The sequence below is a fragment of the Tachyglossus aculeatus genome, chromosome 21 (assembly GCF_015852505.1).
Source record: "Tachyglossus aculeatus isolate mTacAcu1 chromosome 21, mTacAcu1.pri, whole genome shotgun sequence".
NCBI classification, from domain to species: Eukaryota; Metazoa; Chordata; class Mammalia; order Monotremata; family Tachyglossidae; genus Tachyglossus; species Tachyglossus aculeatus.
In genome coordinates, this window is record NC_052086.1 from 8,398,794 (window position 1) to 8,423,302 (window position 24,509).

At 49.3% G+C, this 24,509-nt stretch overlaps 2 protein-coding genes and 1 non-coding gene across 3 annotated transcripts in view; 2 read left to right on the forward strand and 1 right to left on the reverse strand.

The window, feature by feature from the left end:
• Nucleotides 1-460: 460 nt before the first annotated feature.
• ISCU (iron-sulfur cluster assembly enzyme) lies at nt 461-7,651 on the reverse strand. The gene is given in 6 exon segments (XM_038763066.1): nt 461-1,007; nt 2,953-3,031; nt 4,200-4,310; nt 5,847-5,876; nt 5,878-5,961; nt 7,543-7,651. Coding segments are annotated over 6 exon segments (498 nt in total). The 5' UTR covers nt 7,636-7,651; the 3' UTR covers nt 461-906.
• Nucleotides 7,652-9,201: 1,550 nt separating this feature from the next.
• SART3 (spliceosome associated factor 3, U4/U6 recycling protein) overlaps nt 9,202-24,509 on the forward strand; it is a 31,601-nt gene continuing 16,293 nt past the window's right edge. Inside the window, exons 1-4 of the mRNA XM_038762689.1 lie at nt 9,202-9,558; nt 19,231-19,357; nt 20,837-20,941; nt 24,130-24,314. Of these exons, the coding sequence (XP_038618617.1) occupies nt 9,202-9,558; nt 19,231-19,357; nt 20,837-20,941; nt 24,130-24,314 (774 nt within the window). The remainder of the gene's footprint in view (nt 9,559-19,230; nt 19,358-20,836; nt 20,942-24,129; nt 24,315-24,509) is intronic.
• LOC119943161 lies at nt 16,857-16,961 on the forward strand. The gene has a single exon (XR_005455635.1). It is a non-coding gene; the product is annotated as a U6 spliceosomal RNA (small nuclear RNA).

The following is a 24,509-nucleotide window of genomic DNA, read 5'->3' on the forward strand; positions in this document are numbered from 1 at the left end:
TAATCCCGGCTCTGCCACTTTCATTCATTCAATCGTATTTATTGAGCATTTACTGTGTGCTGAGCACTGTACTTCTCAGCTGTGTGACTTTGGGCAAGTCACTTCACTTCTCTGGGCCTCAGTTACCTCATCTGTAAAATGCAGATTACAACTGAGCCCCACGTAGGACAACCAGATAACCTTGTATCTATCCCTGCGCTTAGAACCCTGCCTGGTACATAGTAAGCACTTAATAAATACCATTATTATTATTATTATTATTGTTATTATTATCTGTTTTAAATAAGAGTGTGTTTGGGTGAAAACCCACCCTCTCTTTCTCTGCATTTGAAATCCCAAATGCCCCCCCCCCCCATACCACACTCTGTTGTGTTCTTTGATCCAAAAGACACCCAAAATACAGTTTTCCTTGCTGATTCCACACAACTGTTGACGAAATAAAGCAGTGCAGGAGGCGAGGTGACTTTCACACACGAGTTTTTATTATATTAAATTACAGATAGATATGCAGAGCTCTTATATACAGTTGATTTCCTTCCAACATCCCAAATCCAGACAGTCTGAAACAACTGACCCTTTTCCAACGATATGTTCCAGCACCAGTTCTTTATTCGCTCTAAAGACATCCATCCCCTTCAGACAGAGCCCTTGAGGAGCTCATTACAGTTTCACCTGGGCCACCTTTTCGATTGGAAGGCTTCCAAATGCCCGGACTTCTCCGGGCCCACGTCAGCCAGGAAGGGTGGGGCTCTTGATGAAGCGAACATTTCATATGTGCTAGAATCATGCTGTAGACAGTGCGACGCGATGTGTCTTTCAGCTTCTGTGCTGTGGCTTTTGATCAGGTCTAACAACTAAGGGCCAAGGACGCTGCAAACGATGGGTGGGGAGGGTGAAGCTGGGGTTCTACACGCCGGGAGATTTCTCTTCTGCCTCTCCTCCCTTTTTAGGATCCTGCTTCAGTTTGTAGTCTGCCAGCGCAGCTTTGATGGCATCTTCAGCTAGCACTGGGGGATGGAGAGAGAGGGAGGGAGAAATTGGGAAGGAGAGGGAAAAAGAAAATATATGTGAGTGAGCCGAGAACCTACCCTGAGAAGAAACCTGACATACCACCCGATACTGGCTTCAGTGCCTTTTAAAAGCACCAATAAAGTTATTTTCATTTTCCAGGGTTCACAAGTCACAAGGGAATACAAGATCTGCCAGATTCATTCAGTCGTATTTAGCGAGCGCTTACTGTGTGCACAGCACACAGTATAATAATATTTTTATTATTATCTGATTAGCGGCACGGAGCGGAGATTGGAGGAGGGAGAGGATGGGGACTGAGAGGCCAACAAGAGGACTAATGTAATATGGTTTTGGCAAACTTAAGAATTCTGATTCCCTAAAGTCCTCAAAAGGGCCACCTCTCTCTCCAGTTATAATAATGATGGTATTTGTTAATGGTACCTGTATATATGTATATATGTTTGTACATATTTATTACTCTATTTATTTTACTTGTACACATCTATTCTATTTATTTTATTTTGTTAGTATGTTTGGTTTTGTTCTCTGTCTCCCCCTTTTAGACTGTGAGCCCACTGTTGGGTAGGGACTGTCTCTACATGTTGCCAACTTGTACTTCCCAAGTGCTTAGTACAGTGCTCTGCACATAGTAAGCGCTCAATAAATACGATTGATGATGATGATGATGAGCACTGTACTAAGGCTTGGGAGAGGACAATGCAACAATAAACCGACATGTTCCCTGCCCACAAGGAGCTTAAGTCTAGATGGGGGATATAGAGATCAATACAAATAAACAAACTACATGAGCTTGTCAACCCTCCACCATTAGACGGAATGTTCCTGGGGGCAGGGCCATTTTTGAATTTCCACTTCTAGTACAAAGGTACACAACAATACGCATGCAAACACTACTGAGTGGGAAATTAAGCATCTGCATAATTGAGAAACCTCAGTGAGGGCTCCCTAACTCCTTCCAACCTCTCTCCCATCTTTCTGAGGAGGAATTCACAGTTGTTCTTCAATGGGGTAAACACCTTTCGGCAGTGAGAACTTGTGCTTCTCTCAACCCCGGTGAGGGAGCAAATAAGAAAGCAGAAGGGGACAAAGGACTAACCAGCTTGACAAGGGACACTAACCTGTTTTGCACCTCCTCCAAAAGGGGCTGCAGAGATCCCAGGGAGGCACAAACTTTATCAAGGGGCATCTATTTAAAAGACCCCCCCCCCCCGAATAATAATAATGGTATTTGTTAAGTGCTTACTGTGTGCCAAGCACTGTAATAAGCACTGGGGTAGATACAAGGTAATAGTCTGACTAAATCTGGGGATTTCCTTCTCATTACAAAGCCACCAACGGCTCCTAAATTCTGGACCGGAAACTCCTTGTGGGAAGGGAATGTGTCTATCAACTCCGTTGCAGTGTTCTCCCAAGTGCTTTGCTCTGCACAATGTAAGTGCTCAAATTATCCTCGGCTCCTCTCTCTCATTCACCCCACATATTCAATCCATCACTAAATCCTGTCAGTTCCACCTTCACAACACTGCTAAAATCCGCCTTTTCCTCCCCATCCAAACTGCTACCACGTTAATCCAAGCACTTATCCTATCCGGCCTTGACTACTGCATCAGCCTCCTCACTGATTGACCTCCCCACCTCCCATCTCTCTAAAATCTAGTCCATACTTTACTCTGCAGCCCGGATTATTTTTCTACAAAGATATCCAGTCCAGGTTTCCCCACTCCTCAAGAACCTCCCGTGGCTGCCCATCCACCTCCGTAAACAGAAACCCCTTACTATCAGCTTTAATGCAGTTCATCACCTGGCCTCCTCCTATTGAATACCACTGATTGACTGACAGGAGTTGAGTGTTATTATTTGTGATCCAAAATTATACGAAACACTGCGGAGGCTTCAACTGAACTTGAAATCCATACTTACTCGAGCAGTGCAGTTTCACTGGAGGGAGGCACAACTCCTTGGCGATATCTGTGTTTTTGATGGTCAACGCTTCGTCAACCTGAAAGTCAGAATCAACAATACGTCAAACACGCAAGAACTTCCCGATGGGATTGAACGGGATTGGCTTTGCTCTGCATCTCCCTGTAAGAGTTGATGGAGAAGAGAGTCAAGAAAGGTCAAGGAAATGCCTAGAAGTTAAACAGGCAGAGATGCCTTATGAGAAGTGGATGTCATTCTGAAGCTGCCTCCCATTGAGAACTGGCCTGAGAAACCAGTTTTTGTGTTTTTTGTTTTTTTTAAATGGTATTTAAGCACTTACTATGTTCCAGGCACTGCATTTACCACTGGTGTAGACACAAGTTTATCAGGATGGACACAGTCCATGTCCCAAATGGGGCTCATAGTCAATTTTGTAAAGAAGAGGGAACTGGGGCACAGAGAAGTGACCTGCCCATGGTCAAACAGCGGACAAGTGGCGGAGGTGGGACTGGAACCCAGGTCCTTCCGACTTCTAGGCCTGGGCTCTACCTGCTAGGACACCCTGCTAGAATGGGAATGAAATCCATTCTCTCTCCCGCTTAGAACGTGAAGGGGAAGGGACTGTGACCAATCTTATTACCTTGTATCAACTCCAGTGCTTAGCATGTAGTGCTTAAATACCACAGTTATCCGTATCATCATCATCCTCTGCCTGTGGCCTACAACTAGTACATTCTTGCTTTTGGCTTTTGAAAAGCCAATTCCTGCAGGGGAAGGAAAGGAGAAAATGATTCTGGTCTAAGATAGAGAGGAGCTGACTGAGTCAGACGGAGAATGTCATAGCCTAGGGTGACTCGCCCAAGGTTACCCAGCAGACAAGTGGCAGACTCGGGATTAGAACCCAGGTCCTTCTGACTCCCAAGCCTGTGCCCTCCTGTAGACCATGAAACTTTTACTGGACTCGCCTAAGCGTTTAGTACAGTGCTCTGCACATGGTAAGCATTCAATAAATACCACTGATGATGATGAGAAGGTCCCGGAGGAGACCTTCTTCCAGATGCTCTAGGGCCAGCGCGAGAACACCAATGGGGGAAAGAGGGATGTAGGGGTGGTGTGGCAGAAAAACTGTACCTCAGCCTTTGGTGATGGACTCAAAGGTAGTTCCCGCCCCGCCCTGGCCCACTACCAGCTTGCAGGGGGCTACGGGTGGGTTCCCTTTCAAAGTCTCTGCCGCCATCCGATCGTACCGTTTTTCCTTTCACCCACTCAGTGGCCAGGGAGCTGGAGGCGATTGCGGACCCGCAGCCGAAGGTCTTGAATCTGGCATCGACGATCTTCCCCTTCTCGTCCACCTGAATCTGGAGACACGAGATGGTGGGGAGTCAGTCGCTTCTCACCGCTCCCCTCACCCCCGGATTCCACTGCCCCATGCCCTCCCGGGAGTGGATCCCTTTCCAGGGGAAGCAGCATGGCCTAGTGGATAGAGCCCTGGCCTTGGAGTCAGAAGGACCTGGATGCTAATCCTGGCTCCGCCATTGTCTGCTGGGTGACCATGAGTAAGTCATTTCACTTTTCTGGGCCTCAGTTCCGTCATTTGGAAAAGGGGTTTAAGACTGTGAGCCCCATAGGGGCTGTGTCCAACCTGATTTTCTTGTATCTACCCCAGCCTTTAGGACAGTCCCTGGCACAAAGTTTAACAAATACCATTAAAACAAAAAAAACCCACACCATTAAAACAGTGGCTGACACATAGTAAGTACTTAACAAATATCACGAATGCAGTGCTCGACACTGAGCGCCCACAGTCCATGTCGGGGCTCATGGCTAGCAACTCGGTATTTTCCCAAGCACTTAGTACAGTGCTCTGCACACAATAAGTGCTCAATAAATGCCATCAATAATGGTATTTCCAATTCCTCAATGCTCTGTCCCAGGTAGGCCAACTGGTTCAGTTTCTCCCTTCAGGCCCTGGCCCTCTTCCCAGTGATTTCCGAGTCTAGGCTGCCAGCTTGCTATGTGGAGGGACTATGTCTGCTAATTCTGTTGTCTCGTCCTCTCCTGAGACCTTCGTATAATGCTCTGCACATAGTTAGCACTAAATAAATACCAGTGATTGATTGGAATTGATTGTGTTTCCAATTAGAGAAGCAGCGTGGCTTAGTGGAAAGAACACATGCTTGGGAGTCAGAGGACGTGTGTTCTAATCCCAGTTCCACCATTTATCTGCAGTGTGACCTTGGGCAAACCACTTAACATCTCAGTTACCTCATCTGTAAAATGGAGATTAAGACTGTTGAGCCCTTCGTGGGACAACTTGATTACTTTGTATCTACCCCAATGCTTAGAACAGTGCTTGGCACATAGTAAGCACTTAACAAATACCATAATAATAATTATTATTGCTCACTGGGATGAGCCTGTTTCTGTTTCTCCCCCACAGGATGAGAGTGGGCTAATGAGAGTCTCTGGCTAAGGGCCCACCCATGGCGATGAGGCTGATTTCCCCCACAATGGTGGCTCCACAGCACTGCTCACAAGCCCATTTACCATCACAGGACATGTTAAGCACTTATTATTCTCTGGACTGTAAGCTCATGGTGGGCAGGGAACATGCCTACCAACTCTGTTGCAGTGGACTCTCCCAAGTGCTTAGTACAGTGCTCTGCCTACAGTAAGTGCTCAATAAATTTGATTCGGGGGCGGGGGGAGTGAGACTGCAGGAAATATAGCGTAAAGTAATAAAAAGGGGCAAGTGACCACTTTGATGAAAACTCCTTAAGGTCAGGGATCATTTCTACTAACGCCACTGTAGTCCCTTAAATGCTTAGGACAGCACTCTGCACATTGGAGATGCTCAATACCCTGCCTTTCCAGCCGATGAACCGCTCACTTACTTGCAGCTTCATAACGTCACCACACGCGGGGGGCCCCCACCAACCCAGTGCCCACGTTCTTAGAGGTCTTGTCCAGAGAGCCCACGTTCCTGGGGTTTTCGTAGTGGTCGACCACCTGAAAGGAACAACGGGTCACCGCAATCGCCTCACACCAAGCTTGAAACGGACCCGAAGGTCACTTCCAGAGGGGTCTGGTGTCCCGGGGGAGGGTTCCAAGTCCGCTGGGCCACAGGCCGCAACCAGTGATGCCAGCTGACTGTGGAACTCCATTAGTTTGGGATGTCGAACTCACATTTCCTGCTGCCTGAGGCAGGTTACCTGTAAAGGCGTGTAAGTTTGACGTGCTAGCACGCCCCAAGATTTGTCCCCGTGGGCCCCTGGGGAGACACCTTTGCAACAAGGACTGTGCTGGGGACGAGCCAAAAAGAGGAGCCAGGGAATGGGTCCGTCCCGCCCACCACCCCATCTAGGTGGCTCTACCTCTCTTCCTCGGAAGGAGGGTGCGGGCAAGGAGAGAGCAGTGAAGAACCCTGACTGGTGACTGCAAACAAAAACAGGCCTTGGGACATGGAAGGTTTCCAAGTATGAGGGGCAGAGAGATGCCTGAAGCCCCAGCCATGTGGTGCGGATGGTCCATGGGCAATTTCTGGTGGTGGGGTGTGTGTGTGTTTGTGGGGGGGGTGTTGTCCCTCATTCATTCAATCATATATACTGAGCGCTTACTGTGTGCACAGCACTGTACTAAGCGCTTGGAAAGTACAATTCAGCAATAGAGACAATCCCTGCCCACACTGGGCTTACAGAAGGGGGGAGAAAGACATCAAAAACCCCAGGCTCTCTGCGAGAGTATGGGGCAGAGGAGCCCAGAACATGGCCCGATGAGCTCAGTGGGAGATTAATGGTCTACGGGAGGAAGGTGCAGAGGGCTGCAAGGAGGAGGGGGAAGAGGGAGCGTGTAAAGGGGAGAGGAGGGAAGGAAGAGGAGGGGAGGGGGGAAAAGGAGAAGGGGGAAGGAGAGAGGAAAGGGGAAGGAGAAGGGAAAGAGGAGATGAGGGAAGAAGAAGGGAAAGGGTAAGGAGAGAGGAGGGGGGAAAAGGAGAGGGGAAAGAGGAGAATGGGGAAGGAGAAGGGAAAAAGAAGAAGAGGGCAGGAGAGGGGAAAGAGGAGAAGTGGAGAGGAGAAGGGGGAAGGAGAAGGGGGAAAGAGAGGGGAAAGAGGAGAAGTGGGAAGGAGAGGAGAAGGGGAAGGAGAGGGGAAAGAGGAGAAGTGGGAAGGAGAGGAGAAGGGGAAGGAGAGGGGAAAGAGAAGGGGGCAGGAGAGGGGAAAGAGGAGAAGGGGAAAGGAGAAGGGGGCAGGAGAGGGGAAAGAGGAGAAGGGGGAAGGAGAAGGAGAAAAGAGAGGGGAAAGAGGAGAAGAGGGAAAGAGGGGAAAGAGGAGAAGGGGGAAGGAGAGGGGAAAGAGGAGGAGGGGGGAAGGAGAGGGGAAAGAGGAGGAGGGGAGAGAGGAGGAGGGGGGAAGGAGAGGGGAAAGAGGAGGAGTGGGGAAGGAGAGGGGAAGGAGGGAGAGTAGGGGAAAGGGAAGGGAAAGAGGAGGGGGAGAAAGGGGAAGAAGGATAAGGAGAGGATGGGAGAAGAGGGGAAGGGGTGGAGGAGGAGGGTAGGGCCCTTCCCGTCCCCTTCCCGTCCCATCCCACTACCTTCTTGTGGTAGAGCCGGGCGGGCGGGGAGCGGAGGCCCCAGCCCAACCGCCGCAGCCCCAGGCCCAGGCCCAGGGACCCGCACGCCGCCATCTTGGGGGGGGCCGGCGGCTGGGGGGGGGGGGGGAGGAGAGGCTGACCCTGACCGTGACGTCACGCGCGCTCCCCCACGTGACCCGACCGCTCTGCCCACGTGGCCGCGGCCCGCCACATGGGCTAGTGAAATAATAATAATCATAATCATGGCATTTATTAAGCGCTAACTATGTGCAAAGCACTGTTCTGATTGCTGGGGAGGTTACAAGGTGATCAGGTTGTCCCATGTGGGGCTCACAGTCTTCATCCCCATCTTACAGATGAGGGAACTGAGGCCCAGAGAAGTGAAGTGACTTGCCCAAAGTCACACAGCTGACAAGTGGCCGAGCCGGGATTTGAACCCATGACCTCTGACTCTAAAGCCCATGTTCTTTCCACTGAACCACACTGCTTCTCATGATGACCTTGCATCTCCCCCAGCCTTCTAGACTGTGAGCCCGTTGTTGGGTAGGGACCATCTCTCTATGTTACCGACTTGTACTTCCCAAACGCTCAGTACAGTGCTCTGCACACAGTAATTGCTCAATAAATACGATTGATGATGATGATAGTAAGCGCTTAATAAATGCCATTATTATTGTTATTATTATTATTATTTCTCCCCCTTCTAGACTGTGGGCCCATTGTTGGGTAGGAATTGTCTCTATCTGTTGCCAAGTTGTACTTCCCAGGCGCTTAGTCCAGTGCTCTGCACACAGTAAGCGCTCAATAAATACAATTGAATGAATGAGTGAGTAGTAAGCTCTTAATAAATGCTATAGGGAAGCAGCATGGTTCAGTGGAAAGAGCACGGGCTTCGGAGTCAGAGGTCATGGGTTCAAATCCCAGCTCTGCCAATTAGCTGTGTGACTTTGGACAAGTCACTTTGCTTCTCTGGGCCTCAGTTACCCCATCTGTAAAATGGGGATGAAGACTGTGTGCCCCCCATGGGACAACCTGATCACCTTGTAACCTCCCCAGTGCTTTGCACATAGTAAGCGCTTAATAAATGCTATTATTATTATTAATTAGTCCAGTGCTCTGCACACAGTAAGCGTTCAATAAATACAATTGAATGAATGAATAGTAAGCGCTTAATAAATGCTATCATTATTATTATTATTAATTAGTCCAGTGCTCTGCACACAGTAAGCGCTCAATAAATACAATTGAATGAATGAATAGTAAGCGCTTAATAAATGCTATAGGGAAGCAGCGTGGTTCGGTGGAAAGAGTGTCAGAGGTCATGGGTTCAAATCCCAGCCCTGCCAATTAGCTGTGTGACTTTGGGCAAGTCACTTCACTTCTCTGGGCCTCAGTTACCTCATCTGTAAAATGGGGATGAAGACTGTGAGCCCCCCCATGGGACAACCTGATCACCTTGTAACTTCCCCAGTGCTTTGCACATAGTAAGCGCTTAATAAATGCTATCATTATTATTATTATTATTATTATTAATTAGTTCAGTGCTCTGCACACAGTAAGCGCTCAATAAATACGACTGAATGAATGAATTATTCATAAAAAAACCCAACTGCGTTGGCTGAGGCGAGGGGGCGCGCGCGGGACGCACGGGGGAGCGTGATGACGTCGTGCGTGATGACGTCGGCGCGTGGGCGCGTCGGCGCGCGGGCGGAGGAGGAGGTGGTGGAGGCTGTTGGGCGGCCCAAGATGGCGGCGGCGGCGATGGCGGCCCCGGGCTCCGGGCCTGAGGCGGCGGAGGAGGAAGAGGAGGCGGCGGCGGCGGCGTCGACGACTGAGGAGCGGCGAATGGAGGAGGAGGAGGAAGAGGAGGAGGAGGAGGAGGCCGGGGACGGCCACGAGGACCAGGGCGGGGGAGGCTCCTCGGCGGAGGAGGAGGAGGAGGACGACGAAGAGGAGGACGACGACGACGATGAGGAGAAGGAGAACGAGGCGGAGATCCAGCGCCTGGAGGAGCAGGTGGGCCAAGACCGGAGGATAATAATAACACTACTAATCCTGGTGTTTGTTAGGCGCTTACTATGTGCCAAGCACTGTTCTGAGCGCCGGGGGGGATACGAGGTGATCAGGTTGACCCACGTGGGGCTCGCCGGCCTCATCCCCGTCGGACAGGTGAGGGAACTGAGGCCTAGTGAAGTGACTGGCCCAAAGGCACACTACAGTGTTAATAATAATAATAATAATAATAATGGTTTTTGTTAGGCGCTTACTATGTGCCAAGCACTGTTCTAAGCGCCGGGGGGGATACGAGGTGATCAGGTTGTCCCACGTGGGGCTCACCGGCCTCATCCCCGTCGGACAGGTGAGGGAACTGAGGCGTAGTGAAGTGACTGGCCTAAAGGCACACTACAGTGTTAATAATAATAATAATAGTAATAATAATGGTTTTTGTTAGGCGCTTACTATGTGCCAAGCACTGTTCTAAGCGCCGGGGGAGATACGAGGTGATCAGGTTGACCCACGTGGGGCTCACCGCCTTCATCCCTGTCTGACAGATGAGGGAACTGAGGCGTAGTGAAGTGACTGGCCCAAAGTCAAACTACAGTGTTAATAATAATAATAATAGTAATAATAATAATAGTAATAATAATGGTTTTTGTTAGGCGCTTACTATGTGCCAAGCCCTGTTCTAAGCGCCGGGGGAGATACGAGCTGATCAGGTTGTCCCACGTGGGGCTCACCGCCTTCATCCCCGTCGGACAGATGAGGGAACTGAGGCGTAGTGAAGTGACTGGCCCAAAGTCACACTACAGTGTTAATAATAATAATAATAATAATAGTTTTTGTTAGGCACTTACTATGTGCCAAGCACTGTTCTAAGCGCCGGGGGAGATACAAGGTGATCAGGTTGTCCCACGTGGGCCTCACGGGCTTCATCCCCGTCTGACAGGTGAGGGAACTGAGGCGTAGTGAAGTGACTGGCCCAAAGGCACACTACAGTGTTAATAATAATAATAATAGTAATAATAATGGTTTTTGTTAGGCGCTTACTATGTGCCAAGCACTGTTCTAAGCGCCGGGGGAGATACAAGGTGATCAGGTTGTCCCACGTGGGGCTCACGGGCTTCATCCCCGTCGGACAGGTGAGGGAACTGAGGCGTAGTGAAGTGACTGGCCCAGAGTCACACTACAGTGTTAATAATAATAATAACAATAATAATAATAATAATAGTAATAATAATGGTTTTTGTTAGGCGCTTACTATGTGCCAAGCACTGTTCTAAGCATCGGGGGAGATACAAGGTGATCAGGTTGTCCCACGTGGGGCTCACGGGCTTCATCCCCGTCTGACAGGTGAAGGAACTGAGGCGTAGTGAAGTGACTGGCCCAAAGTCACACTACAGTGTTAATAATAATAATAATAATAGTAGTAATAATGGTTTTTGTTAAGCGCTTCCTATGTGCTAAGCGCCGGGGGAGATACAAGGTGATCAGGTTGTCCCTCCGGCTTCATCCCCGCCTGACAGATGAGGGAACTGAGGCGTAGTGAAGTGACTGGCCCAAAGTCACACAAGTGTTAATAATAATAATAATGATAATAATAGTAATAATAATGGTTTTTGTTAAGCGCTTACTATGTGCTGTGTTGTCCCACGTGGGGCTCCCAGTCTTCATCCCCGTTTGACCGATGAGGGGACCGAGGCATAGTGAAGTGACTTGCGCAAAGTCACAGAGCATTGTTAATAATAATAATAACAATAGTGACGATGGCTTTTGTTAATAATAATAATAGTGATGATGGTTTTTGTTAGGCGCTTACTATGTGCCAAGCACTGTTCTAAGCACGGGGGGAGGTGATGCAAGGTGATCAGGCTGTGCCACGTGGGGCTCATCGGCTTCATCCCCATTTGACAGATGAGGGAACTGAGGCGTAGTGAAGTGACTGGCCCAAAGTCACACAACAATGTTAATAATAATAATAATAATAATAATAATGGTTTTTGTTAAGCGCTTACTATGTGCCAAGCACTGTTCTAAGCGCTAGGGGAGGATGCAAGGTGATCAGATTGTACCACGTGGGGCTCTCAGTCTTCATCCCCATTTGACCGATGAGGGGACCGAGGCATAGTGAAGTGACTTGCGCAAAGTCACAGAGCATTGTTAATAATAATAATAACAATAGTGATGATGGCTTTTGTTGTTAATAATAATAATGATAATAATAATAGTGATGATGGTTTTTGTTAAGTGCTTACTATGTGCCAATCACTGTTCTAAGAGCTGGGGGAGGATGCAAGGTGATCAGGTTGTCCCACGTGGGGCTCACCGGCTTCATCCCCATCTGACAGATGAGGGAACTGAAGCGTAGTGAAGTGACTGGCCCAAAGTCACACAACATAGTTAATAATAATAATAATAATAATGGTTTTTGTTAAGCGCTTACTATGTGCCAAGCACTGTTCTAAGCGCTGGGGAGGATGCAAGGTGATCAGGTTGTCCCACGTGGGGCTCCCAGTCTTCATCCCCATTTGACCGATGAGGGGACCGAGGCATAGTGAAGTGACTTGCGCAAAGTCACAGAGCATTGTTTATAATAATAATAATAGTGATGATGGTTTTTGTTGTTAATAATAATAATAATAGTGATGATGGTTTTTGTTAAGCGCTTAATATGTGCCAAGCACTGTTCTAAGTGCTGGGGGAGGATGCAAGGTAATCCAGGTTGTCCCACGTGAGGCTTCCAGCCTTCATCCCCATTTTACACACGAGGAAACCGAAGCCCAGAGAATAATAATAGTAATAGTGATGGTATTTGTTAAGCGCCTACTGTGTGCCAAGCACTGTTCTAAGCGCCGGGGGAGATACAAGGTGATCAGGTTGTCCCACGTGGGGCTCACCGGCTTCATCCCCATCTGACAGATGAGGGAACTGAGGCGGCTGGGGGAGGATGCAAGGTGATCAGGTTTCCCACGTGGGGCTCCCAGTCTTCATCCCCATTTTACACACAAGGAAACTGAGGCCCAGAGAATAATAATAATGACGGTATTTGTTAAGCACTTACTGTGTGCCAAGCACTCTTCTAAGTTCTGGGGGTGGGGGTACAAGGTGATCAGTTTGTCCCATGTGGGGCACACAGGCTTCATCCCCATTTTACAAATGAGGGAACTGAGGCCCAGAGAAGTGAAGTGATTCGCCCAAGGTCACACAGCATTGTTAATAATAATAACAATAATAATAATAATAATACTAATGATGCTTTTTGTAAATGTTGAGCACTGTTCTAAGCGCAGGGGTGGATCCAGGGCAATCAGGTTGACCCACCTGAGGCTCACAGTCTTAATCCCCATTGTACAGATGAGGGAACTGAGGCACAGAGGAATGAAGGGACCTGCCTAAAGTCACCCAGCTGACAAGTGGCGGGGCCGGGATTAGAACCCATGACCTCTGACTCCCAAGCCCGGGCTCTTTCCAGTGAGCCACACTGCTTCCCTAGCAGGAATCAGCAGTGCTCCTTGGGCCCTTACTCTCTGTGCAGCACTGGAATCACAGCGGCTTCGCATTATCCTTGCCCTTAAGGAGCTTACAGTCTCCGTTGGGCACAGCACTGTGCTGAGCGCTTGGGAGAGTTCCCTAGAGTAGATAGACATGGGCCTTGCCCTTAAGGAGCTTACAGTCTTCTGTGTGCAGAGCACTGTACTAAGCGCTCGGGAGAGTACATGAACCCTGCCCTTAGGGAATTTACAATCTCCTGTGTGCAGAGCACTGTGCTAAGCATTCGGGAGAGTATATGATTCTTGCCCTTAGGGAGCTTACAGTATCTTGTGGGCAGAGCACTGGGTTAAGCACATGGGAGAGTGCATGATCCCCGCCCTTAAGAAGTTTATAATCTGCTGTGTGCATAGCACTGTGCTAAGTGCTCAGGAAAGTACACTGGAGCAGGTAGACATGATCCCTGCCCCTAAGGAATTTAAAACCTGTGTGCCTGATCCCTGCTCTTAGGGCGTTTACAGTCTCCTGTGTACAAAGCACTGTGCTAAGTGCTGGGGAGAGTACATGGTTCCTGCCCTTAAGGAGTTTACAGTGTGTTGTGTACAGAGCGCTGTGGAAGAGTACCTCAGATTAGGTGGACACAGTCCTTGCGCTTAAAGAGTTTGCCATCTCCCGTGCGCAGAGCGCTGCGTTAAAAGTGTTAAGCACGTGGGTGAGTGCAATACAGCAGACTTGGTAAACAGGTGCCCTGCCCACAAGGAGTATTTATTGAGCACTTCCTCTCTGCAGAGCACTGAACTAATTGCTTGGGAGAGACTACTGCTGAGGAAGCAGAGAGCGATCAGGCCCTCAGAGCTTGAGATGTAGCAGCCCCCCCGGGGAGGCAGACACCTAAATACTTCCAAATCGCCTCCTGTGCACTAAGGCGTGATCTGACCATATATATATGGTCAGATATATATCGTATATATGGTTGTACATATTTATTACTCTATTTATTTTACTTGTACATTTCTATCCTATTTATTTTGTTGGTATGTTGGTATGTTTGGTTCTGTTCTCTGTCTCCCCCTTTTAGACTGTGAGCCCACTGTTGGGTAGGGACTGTCTCTATGTGTTGCCAATTTGTACTTCCCAAGCGCTTAGTACAGTGCTCTGCACATAGTAAGCGCTCAATAAATACGATTGATTGACTGATTGATTGACCAGACCACAGTAGCGATCTCTAGACTGGTAGCTCCTTGCGGGCAGGGAATGTGTCCGTTTATTGTTATTTTGAATTCTCCCAAGTGCTTAGTGAAGTGTGTTGCACGCAGTTAGTGCCCAATAAATACGACAATGAATGAATGATCGATCCTCGCTTTCTGTGGGCGGAGCACTGTACCAGGGGCTTGGGAGAGTATAATAGCGGGCCAGTTTGAGCACCCTTGTTTTCTGCTAATAGTTGACCATGAGGCTGCCACCCCCCAGCATACATACATGCGCGCGCGCACACACACACACGTACAGGCATATATGCGTGCGCGCACGCACACACATCTGTGATTTGCGATTGGATAGTAGCCTGTCCTGGTGTTTAGTACTGGAGTTCATGCATGTTGTGTATAATGATGGCTTCTGCCTGCATTTCTTCAAGCAACCCACCAGTCAGTCCTGGGGAAGGAGCGTGGCATTAGCGGGTTGTTCTTCCCAAGCGCTTAGTATAGTGCTCTGCACACAGTAAGCGCTCAATAAATATGATTGATTGATTGATCAGAAGGTCACGGGTTCTAATCCCAGCTCCGCCGCTTGTCTGCTGTGTCACCTCTGTGCCTCAGTAAATGTGCCTCATCTGTTAAGTGGGGATTGTTCATTCATTCAGTGGTATTTATTGAGCACTTACGGTGAGCAGAGCAGTGTACTAATCGCTTGGGAAGTACAATTCAGCAACAGAGACAATCCCTGCCCTCAACGGGCTCACGTAGAAGTGGGGGGGCAGACATCAAAACAAGTAAACAGGCATCAGTAGCATCATTATAAATAGGAATTATAGATATATGCATATCATTCATAAAATTAAATAGAATTATAAGTATAAACATTTATACACAAGTGCTGTGGGGCGGGGAGGGGGTAGAGCAAAGGGAGTGAGTCGGGGTGATGGGGAGGGGCAGGGGAGCAGAGAAAAGGGGGGGCTCAGTCTGGGGACTGAGACTGTGAGCCCCATGTTGGACAGGGACTGTGTCCAACCCAATTTGCTTGTATCAACCCCAGTGCTTAGTACAGTGCCTGGCACATAGTAAGCACTCAGCAAATATCATGATTTTTTTTTAAATTATTGAGCACCTAGTGCGAAGCCTTTTTACACAGCACCTGGAAGACAACTCTTACTGCTACTACTGCTGCTGCCTGCAAGAAATTTTCAGTGAAATGGGGGAGAAGGGCAGAAATTACTCATAAATAGCCGGAGAAAGCAGGAAGTAGGGCACATATAAGAGGATGAACCAGTCGAATAAACACCTGTTTATGGCATTAAGACTGTAAACAGATAAGATGTAATATTCATAAGTGTTGAGGATGGGAATGAGAGTTGTCAGCGATGAGAGTGGAGAGGGGGTGAACACGTTCAGAGTACTGCAGATTAGTCAGGGAAGACTTCCTGGAGGATGGAGAGCTTTGAAGACAGGGAGAGCCACGATGAGGAGGGAAGAGCAGTGTGAGAAGCGGATAGGGAGGGACAGGTGGAAAGTAGATGGGGACTAATTGATAACAATGATAATTATGGTATTTGTTAAGCCCTTACTATGTGCCAGTCAGTGTTCTAAGCCTTAGGTGGATGCAAGCAAATCGGGTCAGACACTGTCCCTGTCTCGTGGGGCTCACAAGCTCAATCCCCATTTTACAGATGAGGGAACTGAGGCCCAGTGAAGTAAAGTGACTTGCCCAAGGTCACGCAGCGGACAAGCGGTAGAGCCGCTAGTGTGTCAGAGAGGCAGAGCTTTAGACCTCACCCAGATAAAGGCGGCGGAAAGTCCCAAGTCTCGAAGCTTAGCATGCACATCCCCGGAATGGCCATTGAAGTTGTGGGCAGTGAACGTCTATGCCAGCTTTTATGTTGTGCTCTCCCAAGCGCGTAGTACAGTGCCCTGTGCAATAGTAAGCACTCTGTAAATACCACTGAAGATTTAAGGGAGTCAGCTACCATCTTCTGAATCCTTTTGTCACCTTGCGGCATGGTTCTAGGGAAGCCACGGCGGAAAATAGGGTGGCAGGGTCACCCGGGCCGTTCTGGCTTCTGGACACTTGGGCTGGCTAGGGGAGAGGAAGAGGAGCCCAAGGATGGCCGGCAGGACTGCAGCTTCCCCGTCCCTTCCCGCCCCCCTTCCCGTTGGATTTCGGCGGGGCCGATCTCCGTCCGCCCTCCTCCCAGCGGCTGGGGTCCGAAGCCCATCTGTGTGGCTGTGAGGGAAGGTCAGCTCCCCATCCTTGTTTTCATCCAGGAGGTTACATAACTGTTCTGCTTCTTACAAAAGAAACAAATTCCTGGCCGTTTAAATTTAGCTTCTCCGTGCGGATCTGATGTGCAGCTGGGAGCTGGATGGGTAGATTCGGATGTGTCGTCAGGGGAACGTTTTTCGATGTTATAACCTTATTGGTTTTTGTAATAACTGGCTTGTGCGCCGCATAGGGGTGTCCTTCGGCCGGAGGACAGCACGCTGCCGACGACGTGATTGTTTCCAGGGATGTGAGATACTCGTGCTCAGCGTGCCCCTGAAAACCGGGTCGTGCACCTTTCAGCCCATCAGTGGTATTTATTGAGCGCTTACTGTCCATGGGGCGCTACGCTTAAGCTCCTCAGCAGCACACATACTAAAATTGGAACGATGCAGAGAAGGTTAGCATGGCTCCTGCGTAAGGGTGACATGCAGATTTTTGTAGCATTTCATATTTAACATCGCTCACATCTGCCCTTTCCTCTCCATCCAAACTGCTACGTCGTTAATACAATCACTTATCCTCTCCCGCCTGGATTACTGCATCAGCCTCCTTGCTGACCTCCCAGCCTCCTGTCTCTCCCCACTCCAATCCGTGCTTCACTCTGCTGCCCGTGTCGTTTTTCTACTAAAACATCCTGGACGTTTTTCCCCACTCCTCAGGAAACTCCACCTCCTCATCAAAACAAAAACTCTTTACCATCGGCTTTAAAGCAGTCAATCACCTTGTCCCCTCCTGCCTCACTTTGCTACTTTCCTGCTGCAACCTTGCCTACGCACTTTGCCCCAGACACTAATGCCAGCCTTCTCACTGTACCTCGGTCTTGTCTATCTCGCTGCAAACTCCTTGCCTACGTCCTGCCTGTGGCCTGGAACACCCTCCCCTCTCAGATCTGGCAATGACTCTTCCCCGCTTCAAAGCCTTATTGAAAGCACATCTCCTCCAGGAGGCCTTCCCTGACTAAGCTTCCTTTTCCTCTTCTCCCACTCCCTTCTGCATTGCCCTGACTTGCTCCCTTTGTTCATCCCCCCTCCCACAGCACTTATGTCCATATCTGTCATTTATATTAATGTCTGTCTCCCCCTCTAGACTGTGAGCTCATTATGGGCAGGTAATGTGTCTGTTTATTGTTATATTGTCCTCTCCCAAGCACTTAGTATAGTGCCCTGCTCACAGTAAGTGCTCAGTAAATATGATTGATTGAATGAATGAATGAATAAGCACTTTTTTTTTAAAGGTTATTTGTTAAGTGCTCACTATGTGCCAGGCACTGTTCTAAGCACTGGGGTAAATGCAGGGTAATCAGGTTGGACACAGTCCATGTCCCCCATGGGGCTCACAGTCTTATTCCCCATTTTTCCAGCTGAGGGAACTGAGGCACAGAGAAGTGCAGTGACTTACCCAGGGTTACCCAGCAGACAAGTGGCAGAGCCGGGATTGGAACCTAGGTTCTTCTGACGTCCGGGCTCTGTCCGCTAGGCCAGTCTGGTTTTGATTAATAATAATCAAATCATCAACTGTCCTCTTTGAAATCTTCGCATGTTCTTTCAGAATACGGAAATATGTAGGTTTACTTCTCAGAAAATATGCTTTCATTCCTTTTCAAGAACTTCTGGCCCACCCCAAATGGTTTGCTTCCACCCCCCCCGCCCCCCCAAGCCCCTTTGGATTACCGGGGTGAACTCACTATACAGTTTTCTCTCTATTTCTATATTATAAATGACTTATTTATATTAACGTAGGTCTCCCCCTCTAGACTGTAACCTCGTTATGGGCAGGGAACGTTTCCGCTCATTCTGTTGTATTCTCCCAAGCACCTAGTACAGTGCCCTACACATAATAAGAGCTCAGTAAATACAGTTGATTGATTCTAGAGAACGAGCTGGATGTGAAATGGTGAAATCGGCATTGAGGGCTCCCAGAATTCTCTCCCGATGACTTGGTGGGCAGTTGCAGGGTGGGAAATTGCTCACTGAAATGGGATGGCAGAAAGTAGAGGGGTCACAGCGCTCATCCAGACTTTGTTGTCGGGATGGCAGTGCAGCCTCCTGATTAGGAGCTGACTATTATTCTTTTTGCCTGAGATGATGATGATAATGTGTGGTGTTCGTTAAGCCCCACTGTGGGCCAGACACTGGTCTAAGTTCTGTGGTGAATACAAGCAAATTGGTTGGACACAGTCCCTGTCCCACATGGGGCTCACTATCTTGATCCCCATTTGACAGCTTAGAAAACTAAGGCACAAAAAAGTGAAACAGTTTGCCCAAGGTCACACAGCAGACAGGTGGCAGAGCCGGGATTAACCCATATCCTAATGATTCCCAGGCCCATTCTCTATCCTCTAGGCCACACTGTTTCTCTTGAGAGCCAGGAAGAAAAATGAGAATAATAGTAATTCTCTCCATTCTGCAAGAGAGATCGTGCTCTACTTTAGGGAGATGGGAAAACCCCTCAACCAGGTATTTTAAAAAGATGACTCTCGGAAAGGGCTGTGTTCTTAATTGAAATCATTTCTCTCACGTTTCTCTTGTGTCTTCCTGTTGCTACCGTGAGGGCTGACGGTAGACCTGTTAGTTGTTGGATTGATTTCATTTAGGATGTGACGGTGAGTTTTGGTATGCAGAGCTGTAGGTAGGTGGTGCATTTTTGGTCTTGGTGGGTCTGGGGTCAATTTAATTTTTTTTCTTTTGCCTCCCTTCCTGCCCCCCCCCCCCCCCCCCCCCAAAGCTGTCCATCAACGCCTTCGACTATAACTGCCACGTGGACTTGATTAAGCTCTTGCGGCAGGAAGGAGAGCTGGTTCAGCTGAGACGGGCCCGCCAGAAGATGAGTGAGCTCTTCCCTCTGACCGAAGGTAAAGCCCTGACCCTTCCCTTTCCGGGGGCTCTGGAACAACCCGACGGCCCAGTTAGGCTTGACTGTGCTGGGCAGTTTAAAGGAGGGGGCGGTGTTGGGGGGCTGGGGCGGGTGGTCTGTCACTTCCCCCGTCAGGGCTTCATCCTGCCTACCCTCCTTGGGCATTCATCTGGGCTTTTTCAGCTCTCATTGATGTCTGGTAAAAGGCCAAGAGGTTTAACGATGCCTTCTTGTTTTGTGAATGCTTGGGAAATATTTTTAGCTTGCCTCCTGGACTTCCCCGTCCCCCCCACCGTCTCTCACTCACACCCACAACTCTGTCCGCAGTTACACTTTTCAACCTGGAGGTCTGTTTTGCCTCCTGTCTCCCACAAATCAGGGCATTAAGCTCCGTCTGCCCACCAGTAAAGCTCAAGTAAAGTTTGCCTGCGTTGTGCTGCAGGGCCGGGTTCCATCATCTACCCCTTGGGTTCTCATGCTGGGCCCTTTGGAGCTGGGGTTCAGAGGTGTGTTGCAGGTCACATCAGAGATTCCAACCCTCCTCGCAGGAGGGGAACCAGAGTAATGGGAGTGCGGATTAGGGAGCCTCATTTTAAATGGAGCTCTCATGTTCCTCCGTTTCAGAATCACCCTGCAGTTTGAAAGGAGTCATCAACCTCTGCACTTCCGTTATAAAGTAGTTGTGCAGTCTCTGCCTTGGCTTTTCTCTCAGGCCATGTATCGTTTTATCTCCCCTCTCTACAACTCTCCCACCCATAATTCCTTACCTAGGGCTCGGGGCTGGAGAATGCCTCGTTTTACACCCCAAATTTCTTTTCCCAAAATTCCCAAATGACACCTCTGCTTAAATGCCCCCCCCCCCCCCCCCCCCCCCCCCCCCCCACCGGCAATGCGCAGATTGTCAATGTCTCCTCAGATACTGTTGGCTTTGTTTGCACATCTAATCCTGTCCTCCCGCTGCCCGGCTTCTTGAAGTAATCACTAACACGGACAGAGCTCTGTCCATTTTCATGTGAGGCCTCATTTTTAATCCTCCGATTTCCAGAAAAGTAAAGCCATTTGGGCCCTTGGCATAAACATTTTTAAAATGACCCAGTAGAACACCCTAATACACCCATCTATGCATTTGGATCTGTCTCCCTTTGGACACTTGGCATTTATCCCTGCCTCGTCCCCACAGCCCTTTTGTCCATATCCATAATTTATTTCTATTAAAGTCAGTCTCCCCCTGTAGACTGTCAGCTTCCTGTGGGAAGGGATCACCTCTACCACCTCTCTTGTATTCTGTTCTCCCAAGCACTTAGTCTAGTGCTCTGCACACAGTCGGCGCTCAATAAATGCCATCGACTGATCAATGGAATGATTAAGCCAATCTTTGCCTCTCCAGACTCTAGGCAAAATGTTCCTCTGGAGGATGGCAGGCACTCTGACCTTTAAACCCCAGACACGGCAAGCTAAGGCCATCTCTCTTTTGTAGAAATCTGGCTGGATTGGCTGAAGGACGAGATCAGGATGGCTCTGGAAGGCTCGGATCGCGAGAAGGTGTATGAGCTCTTTGAGCGAGCTGTGAAAGACTACATCTGTGAGTGACTCAAGACGCTTTTTGTTGTCTTGCCACGTTGTATGTTCTTGCTTCCTCGCTGGTGGGGGAGGCCAGGGTGGCAGGATCCCACGAGTCAGGCAAGCCCGAGGCCTGGCATTCATCAGCGAAGCAGCGGGGTCTACTGGAAAGAGCCCGGGCCTGGGATTCAGAAGGTCACGGGTTCTAATTCCAGCCCCACCACTTGTCAGCTGTGTCACCTTGGGCAGGTTGCTTCACTCCTCTGGGCCTCAGTTACCGCCTCTGTAAAATGGGGATTGAGACTGTGAACCTCATATGGGACAGGGACTGTGTCCAGCTCGATTTGCATGTATCCACCCCAATGCTTGGTACAGTGTCGGGCACATAGTAGGTGCTTAACACATTGATTATTTCCCCAGCTGGCTGTGGCTCTTTGAGGTCAAGGGAAAGTGGGGCAGGATTAGTAAGAAAGAAAGCGATTAGGGACTTCTTGGAGGTGCTTATCGTTCCAAGCTGGGCTCTCCGGTCAACTGGTCGTGACCATTGGGGGTTGCTGGGAAATGGTGCTGGGGGCCGCTAGTGCTGGGGAGCTGGGGTTTTTCAGCCCTGTATTAGACACCGTTTCCGGGAGCATCGAGCTTCATCCAAAGTACTTCCCTCCCCCACCAATTCCCCTCCACAGCTGGTACCTCAGCTCACGTGGGTCACCCTCCTTTGATCCGTGGCCTCTGTCCCCACGGCAGCTGTGCGGAATTTTGGCGGTTGTTGGGGACGGGCCCAAAACTCTTTGGAAGCGAGGCCGAGGTGTGAGTGGTGACGGTGGGGCTAGAAGTAAAGCTGGGCACCGCTGTCCTCAAGGACTGCAGCTGTGCTGCAGGGCCATCTGGAGCCGGGTTTGCTCTTTTCCAGGAGGCCAATGGCCTGCCCAACCTGCACCCTTTCCGTTCTTGGCCAGTGGATGGGGCTTGGGCCTGGGAATCAGAAGGACCTGTGTTCTGTTCCTGCCTCCGCCACTTGTCTGCCGCTGGGTGATCTTAGGCAAGTCAATTCACTTCTCTGGGCCTCAGTGACCTCATCTGGAAAATGAGAAAATGGGGATTGAGACTGTGAGGCCCATGTGGGACAGGGACTGTGTCCAACCTGATTTGCTTGTGTCCACCCCAGCACTTAGTTGGCATATACAAAGTGCTCAACAAATACCACAGTTATTCTTTTATAATTATTATTCCTTCAGTTGCCCACCTTTCTGTCAGACAGGAGGTACAAAATTCGGTTGTCCTTAAGGAGCCTTTCACCAATTTTTTTTAGGTTTTTGGTTTTAAAGTAGGATTTCCAAAGTTTATGATTATTTTCACGTCCCCGAGGCCTCCTGGGGTCCCTTCTTTTTTCTGAGCCCAGAATGGGAAATCTCTGATGGTGAGGATTGTTCAGCTGCCCCTTTTTTTGGTTTAAACCTATCGACCAGATTTTGTGAAGCAAGTCAGTCATCCCCGTCAGATTCCTCTGCAGCGAGAAGCAGCTTGCACATTTCAGAGAAGATGAAAAAGCAGGTGGGATAATGAGCCCCAAACATATCATTTCCTGCTTTTGGCTGGCCAGGAGAGCTGGATCCGCTGCTGTTCCGCTCCCTCATTAGCCCTGGGAGCAACCAGTTTAATGCCAGGCTTTGCGATGGGCGAGACTTTAGATTTTCTCTGTCTGCCAAAGAGACCTCGGTTAGATTCTTTTTTTTTTTTTTGAAGGTATTTGTTAAGTGCTTACTCTATTCCAGGCATTATACTAAGAGCTGGCGTAGATACAAGATAATTGGCTGGACACAGTCCCTGTCCCACATGGGGCTTTCAGTCTCAATCCCCATTTTCCAGATGAGGGCACTGAGGCCCAGAGAAGTGAAGCGACTTGCCCATGATCCCACAGCAGACAAGTGGCAGAGCCGGGATTAGAACCCAGGTCCATGAGAAACAGCATGGTGTAGTAGATAGAGCACGGGCCTGGTAGTCGGAAGGTCTTGGGTTCTAATGCTGACTCCACCACCTGATTGCTTTGTGACCATGGGCAAGTCACTTCACTTCTCTGGGCCTCAGTTACCTCAACTGTAAAATGGGGATGAAGATTGTGAGCCCCTTGTGGGACAGGGACTGTCCCACCCAGTTTGCTTGTATCCACCCCAGTGCTTAGAATAGTACCTGGCATCTACTAAGCACTTAACAAATACCACAGGAATTATTCTTATTATTGTACTTCTGACTCCCAAGGTCCAAGCTCTTTCCGCTAGGCCCCACTGATTCCCTCCGTCTCCCCATCCTGCTGGTGGGTTTCCCCATAATGGGATCGTAACCGTAGTTAGACTAAATTCATTCATTTAGTCAATCGTATTTATTGAGCGCTTACCGTGTGCAAAGCACTGTACTAAGCGCTTTGGAGTATACACTGTACACTGTGACAACAAATAGACACAACAAACAGACACATTACTGCTCACAACGAGCTCACCGGGCATTGAGAAGTGACTGGGAGTGCCAGCAGAATGAATCAGCGTCCTGACAGGATCGATGGATGCCATGCTGCCGGAATCCAGCATTGAAGAAGCCCTCCCTGATGGCGGCTTGGGAGTCTGTACCCCGGGGAAATTCCCCTTCCTGGTTTGAGACCCCATGAAAATACTTTAGTTTGGTTTTTTTTTACCATTTTGGACCAGGTCCAACCGCCTTCGTAATAATAATTGTGACTGTGGTATTCGTTAAAGCCCTTACTATGTGCCAGGCACTGTTCTAAGTGCTGGGGTGAATGCAAGTAAATCGAGTTGGACACAATCCCTGTCCCGCATGGAGCCCACAGTCTCATTCCCCATTTTACAGATGAGGTAACTGAGGCCTAGAGAAGTGAAGTGACTTGCCTAAGGTCACGCAGTAGACAGGTGGAGGAGCTAGAATTAGAACCCAGGTCCTGGCAACCAGGCCCGTGCTATTTCCAGTAGGACACATAGTGTCTCATATTATTTATGTAGTTTAATATATTTCTAGAAACACAGGTCTGTAAGTTCCTTGTGGGCAAGACCCATGTCTACCGACTCAGTTATATTGTCCTTTCCCATGCCCTTAGCACAGCGCTCTGCGCACAGTAGGCCTTCAATAAATGCGATTGATTGATGGATTCTGACAGCGAACAATGGCTGTTCCAAGTGTCCCGAAGGTTTCCTTCTGTTCCAGGTCCCGAAATTTGGCTGGAGTACGCCCAGTACTCGATTGGCGGGATCGGCGAGGAAGGAGGCATCGAGAAAGTTCGCGGGATATTTGAGAGGGCCCTCACGTCTGTCGGTTTACACGTGACCAAGGGGGCGGCCATGTGGGAGGCCTACCGAGAGTTCGAGAACGCGATTCTGGAAACGGCCCAGGTAAGGGCAGAACCCGCCCAGGGTGTGGGTTGGCGCGGATTCTTATCACGGTGTTTCCAGAGCTGTCCAGAGCTCCAAAGTAGGAAGGGAGAGCGAGTGTTTTTAAGCCCATTTTACATGTGAGGAAGCTGAGGCACGGAGAAGGTAAGTGACTGGCCCTAGGTCACACAGCAGGCCAGTGGCAGAGCCAGGACT